Source organism: Aplysia californica, unplaced genomic scaffold (genome assembly GCF_000002075.1).
Source record: "Aplysia californica isolate F4 #8 unplaced genomic scaffold, AplCal3.0 scaffold00523, whole genome shotgun sequence".
Classification (NCBI taxonomy): domain Eukaryota; kingdom Metazoa; phylum Mollusca; class Gastropoda; order Aplysiida; family Aplysiidae; genus Aplysia; species Aplysia californica.
In genome coordinates this window covers 306,990-312,519 of record NW_004797793.1, presented here as the reverse complement: position 1 = coordinate 312,519, position 5,530 = coordinate 306,990, and the positions used below count along the sequence as shown (strand labels likewise).

The following is a 5,530-nucleotide window of genomic DNA, read 5'->3' as shown; positions in this document are numbered from 1 at the left end:
TATTTCTATATTCACACGAAACTGGGTTAGTTCCAAGTTTGTTCTTTGGTGAAGCTTAATAATGAGATATATGTATCTCTACTTGTTGGGATTTTAGTATTGTTTAGTATTGTTTTTAATAAATTGTTTCAGAGCATGAAAACGTAAGCTCTTTCGTTGAACGTTTATATTGTCACATAAGAGTACATATTTGAAATTGTATGAGAAGGGCCATCCATTGTCAAGGAGAAAAGTGGTTGTCTTAGACAGGTGGTCGTGCGGAACATTTCATTGCCTTAAAAAACAAAGAACACGGAAGGAGGGAAGTGGGAAGTGGTTGTTTGTACAGGTTATTTTCTTGTACGAGTGGCTGTTAGAGCAAGGTTGATTGACTGTATATAATGGCGACCAGCAATGGCATGTTTGTGAAATTGTTCCTAATTGGTGTAGTATCGTGCATATGTTTCGCGCAATTTTACCAATCAACACAATCAATTGCGCGGCAATCTTAGTATTGATTGCCCTGCGTGTTTTAACAATCGTATAATTGTATCATTCTTGTGAGCTCTTCAGTTTCATATCTTAATTTTAATTTTCATATTTTTACACTGTTGAAAATATACGTGAATGTTCCTTGCTGTGAGTAAAAGATATGAATGGAAGTGAATTTAAAAAAAATAATTTCAAAAATATGAAATAAATTAAATGTACTTTGTGAACTTTGAGTTTGATACCTGGCATTGTATCATTCTTGTGGGCTCTTCAGTTTCATACGTTTATTTTAATTTTAATTTTCATATTTTTATACTTTTGAAAATATATGTGAGTGTTCTTTGATGTGAGTAAAAGAATAAAGATGGAAATGAATTTTTTAAAAAGAAACATTTTTCAAAAATATGAAATATTAACGCAATCTTCAGATTGCTGCGCAATTATACTATCTTTAAAATGCGCAGCGCAAGATTGCGCCGATCGGTAAATTGCGCAGAATATATAAATGTATGTATTTTAATAACGTATTTTTGTATGTATGTATTTATAATTATGTATTTATATTTACGTATGTTTGCTATTGTAGATAAATAAAGTGTAATTTATTATTAATTTCAGGTATTCCACATTGATTTTGGTCACTTTTTGGACCACAAGAAGAAGAAATTTGGTATCAACCGAGAGCGAGTGCCTTTTGTCCTGACAGAAGATTTCCAGAGGGTCATCGCCAAGGGCGCCAGTCGGCCGGAGAAAGACCCGGGATTTAAGGAGTAAGTTGTTCTATAAAGAGTTACTTATTTTAACCTGTTCACTGCCAAACCCTTACCCCCCGGGGCGGTGCCACTGACGGAAGTGTCTTTAGGCCATTCTCAAAGGGGGGGACATTTCTCGTTCAAGCATAGTATAATTGTAAGTGGGCTGATTCGTCATGTCACGCTCATAACTGTGCCTGATCTACAACAGGGAACTGCTGCTTTTTCTTTCCTGATCCTTACTATTGTCATTTTCCTCTACTTTTTGTGTGTTTGTCACACTCTTGTGACCTGCTATTCCCGGGGTGCCGTGATAGTCGAAGCAGACCTTGTGCTGTTGAAGCTAGAGAGGTGAGCAGTCTTAAGTCTGATTCCCTGTAAAGACTTCTCTGTTGACACCCACCCCTTTGCGTTCATATCACCTTATACACTTGCGAGCGCCGTAAAACCCTCTACTATAAAAAAAAAAAATATATTGCCAAACCCGCTTTTCAAGGGTGGTTGGCAGATGCTCTAATGTGCTTTGTTCCTTCTTTCTTATTAACTCATTGCCACCACATCTCGCTTGCCCGAATCAGCGATGTTTGCCGACCAGTTTCTTTGGGTTTTCCCCAAAATGCCTTTGCCTTTGATGGCATGGGTTTTTACTATATGGCAAAATATGATTCCGGAATGGGAGGAATTTTTTTAAAGATGCACTCAGGGGTGCTGAAGGGAGCTTGATAATAGGTTTTAGAATTTTGATTAGAGCTCTCTTGGAAACGCGTTTTGGTGCAGGCCTTGTGTGGAATCCGGATCTGCCATACCTTGTAAGCCTTGTTATTGAACTAAAGTGTTTGCGTTTCATTGGATGGGTGAAAGTGGTTAGGCTACCGGACTCGTAATCGTGAGGTTGCGGGGTCGGGGGTTCGAGCTGCGGGCCTGCAGTTGTGTCCTTTGGAAAGGAATTTTCCTCACTTCACCCAGGTGGAAATGGGTACCCGGCCATAGACAGCGAAAGATCTTGTCAGTATGTTAGTGTTTTAGCTCCTATAAATGGCTGCTTGCACTGTATGCTTCCCAGGAAGTTGAGTTTGTTTCAGAATGCTCTCGGGTCTGCTGGAGTAATAGTATAGATTGTGAAGCACATAGAGCTTGCTGTTGAGCGGGGATTTGCGCTCTACAAATGCTATCTTTATGATTATTAAAATTATTATTATATTTTAGCGTTCTCTTCTAGATTGGCAGATTTTCAGTCTCACTGCATCTTGCCACTCCCTCAGTTCTTACAACTCGCACACTGACAGGTCTACTTGAGCCATTCAAGTTATTTCTCTACTTTGAGTTTGAGCAATAATCTTGATAGAAAAATATAGGTGTTATGGGTTGTTGGTATTCTCTTCAAACTGGCTTCCAAATACGATTCTTAACCCTCTAAAAGCACTAAATTGCAATTTGTTGGAAGCACTAGCAAATGAAAAATTAATGTGTCAGATGATGCAGAATTTTGATATCGCTTTAAAAAATAGCATGCGTGCATGAGTGGGTAGTGCAAGGCATTAACGTGGTGATTGGGTGAATACATTTTTAAAAAGTTTCTTTTGGATACCATTGTGTTTCCGACAGGTTTCAGAACCTTTGTCTGAACGCGTACCTGATCCTGCGGCAGCACGCCAGCTTGTTCATCACCCTGTTCACCATGATGCTGCAGTGTGGTATTCCCGAGCTGCAGTCGCTGGATGACATCGGATACATCCGGAAGGTGAAGTTCTTACAGAGAGCGTTTGTGTGTTGTACGATGTACTATTTGTTTATTCTCTGTTTCTTGTTTTTGATGATACGTCCGAAAGGTGAAGTTCCTAGAGGAAGAGTTTTGTGTGTGGTCATATGTTTCTTGCTTTTGATACTTCCGAAAGGGGAAAATTCTTACAGAGAAAGGGCTTTATGTGTTGTACTATGTACTATCTGTTCTTTTCTGTTTCTTGTATTTGATACTTCCGGACTGTAAAGTTGTTAGAGAGAAAGGGTTTTGTGTGTTGTACTATGTACTATTTGTTCTTCTCTGTTTCTTGTATTGGCTACATCCGAAAGGTGAAGTTCCTAGAGGAAGAGTTTTGTGTGCAGTCATATGTTTCTTGTATTTGATACATCCGAAAGGTGAAGTTCCTAGAGAGAAAGGGCTTTGTGTGATGTACGATGTACTATTTGTTCTTCTGTGTTACTTGTATTTGATGATACTTCCGAAATGTGAAGTTCCTAGAGGAAGCGTTTTGTGTTGCAAGTGCCGTAAAACTCTTACTAAAACTTAAACTGAACGCTCCTCCTTGTTTGTGTTTGTTACTCTTTTGTAGCACTTGAAATCTTCGGCACATATACATGACCTAATTGTGTTGCAAGTGCCGTAAAACTCTTACTAAAACTAAAACTAATTTATCCTCCTTCTTGTTTGTGCTTGTTACTCTCTTGTAACACTTCAAATCTTGTGGTTGGTTGGCGGGTGTTCTGGTGTGGTTTGCTCCTTCTTTTTGCTATCAAACATCTGTCGTCCTGATCTCTCCTCCTTTTTTGTGTTTGTTACTCTTTTGTAACACCTCTAATTTTCGGCACTTATATGACCTTTTTGTGTTGAAAGTGCCGAAAAACTCTTTGTAAATAAAAACAACTTCAAATCTTTGGCACTCAGTCATATGACCACTAATAGTGTTGCAAGTGCCGTAAAACTCTTATTTAAAAAACGTTAGAATCCTTGGCACTCAGTAAGTCATATGACCACTTAATTGTGTTGCAAGTGCTGTAAAAGGCTTACTAAAACTAAAACTGAACACTCCTCCTTCTTGTAAGTGCTTGTTACTCTCTTGTAACACTTCAAATCTTCGACACATACAAGAGAGACGTAATTGTGTTGCAAGCGCCGTAAAAGGCGTACATTACTAAAACGGAACATAATGTTGTCCCCCCCCCAGACGCTGGCGGTGGAAAAGTCGGAGGAGAAGGCCAAGGAGTACTTCCAGAACCAGTTCCACAGCGCGTACGGGGACTCGTGGACCACCAAGGTGGACTGGCTCTTCCACAACATGAGGCACAAACACAAGGGACCGACGCAGTCCGGCAAGAAGGACAAGACGGAGAACCCCTCCAAGTAGTGGGGAATGTTTGGAGGAGGAGGGAGAGGATGAGGAGGAGGGAGGAGGAGAGAGAGGAGGAGGTAGGAGTAGGAGGATAGAGAGGAGGTTGGAGGAGGAAAAGGAGGGAGAAAGAGGGAAAAGAGGAGGTAGGGGGGAGGAGGAAGGAAGAGGAGGAGGTTAGGGTGAGGAAGAGGAGGGGTAGGAGTAGGGAAAAGAGGAGAAGGAGGAGAGAGGATGAGAAGGAGGGAAAAGAGGAGGTAGGGGGAGGAAGGGGAGGGGTAGGAGGAGGGAAAAGAGGAGAAAACGAGGAGGTAGGGGGAGGAAGAGGAGGGAAAAGAGAAGATGGGGAGAAGAGGTTAGGGGGAGGAGGAGGGAGGGTGAGGAGGGGTAGAAGGAGGGAGAGGAGGAGTGATGAGGTGTATGCACAGGTTTCCTTTCTCAGAAAATGTGACTGACAAGATTTGTTTTTTTAGCACAAAGATTTTAATCGTATTGTGTATATTTTGAGCTAAGTTCCCCCCTTCGCCCGATTGTTTGAGTGTCTACTCTAGACGTAAGCCCTATTTCTGTCGACACATGGCTGATATTAGTAGTGTAGGTGTGGCTGATCACAGTGACAGTATTCTGGAAACTTGTTTAAGCACTCTGTGTGTTAGCGTTGCCACTTTGTATTCTGTACTTTCAAGACCTGAACTTCACGCTCTAAATCTGTTACGTTGTTTAACTCTTTATCTCCGAGGGGGGTAAACCCACTACTCGGGGCCCTTTTTTTCGTGCTAAATCTAAAAATAACAAAAGTGTCATTAAATAAATGGGTCATTAAATCAAAACGAGCAAAGCTAGTTTGATAGTTCTTCATCTTATGAATGAACTTCCGGTATAAGAGACCTGTTTTCGGCAATTGCTGAAAAGTAATTTGATGTCAAAGTCGTCGTAAAGGAATGTGCCCGTGCCACTGTCAGCAGTTCACCGGCACGACGGTTCCGACCGCGAACCGCTAAGAGAGGCTTGCCGGAGATAGATGATTATGATGTAGATCTTTGGCGAACTCCTCGATTAATTTTGGTTCATGTTAGGATACGCCCATAGCCGGTTACCGTGTGTCTATATTTCAGAAGTCAGTTGGTAAACCGTGAAGAGTGCGGTAATAAAATTCTGAATTGGAAGCTGTATAAAGCTTTAGACTGTTGACTATGTTGTAAA

The 5,530-nt window shown here is 41.0% G+C and overlaps 1 protein-coding gene across 1 annotated transcript in view; it reads left to right on the top strand.

Moving 5' to 3' along the window:
* The window catches only part of LOC101850667 (phosphatidylinositol 4,5-bisphosphate 3-kinase catalytic subunit alpha isoform), a gene marked incomplete in the record, with an annotated part of 46,188 nt that extends 41,761 nt beyond the window's left edge, over positions 1–4,427 (top strand). Inside the window, 3 exon segments of the mRNA XM_013086940.2 lie at positions 1,090–1,241; positions 2,829–2,964; positions 4,166–4,427. Coding sequence (XP_012942394.1) covers positions 1,090–1,241; positions 2,829–2,964; positions 4,166–4,345 — 468 coding nt within the window.
* Positions 4,428–5,530: the final 1,103 nt, after the last annotated feature.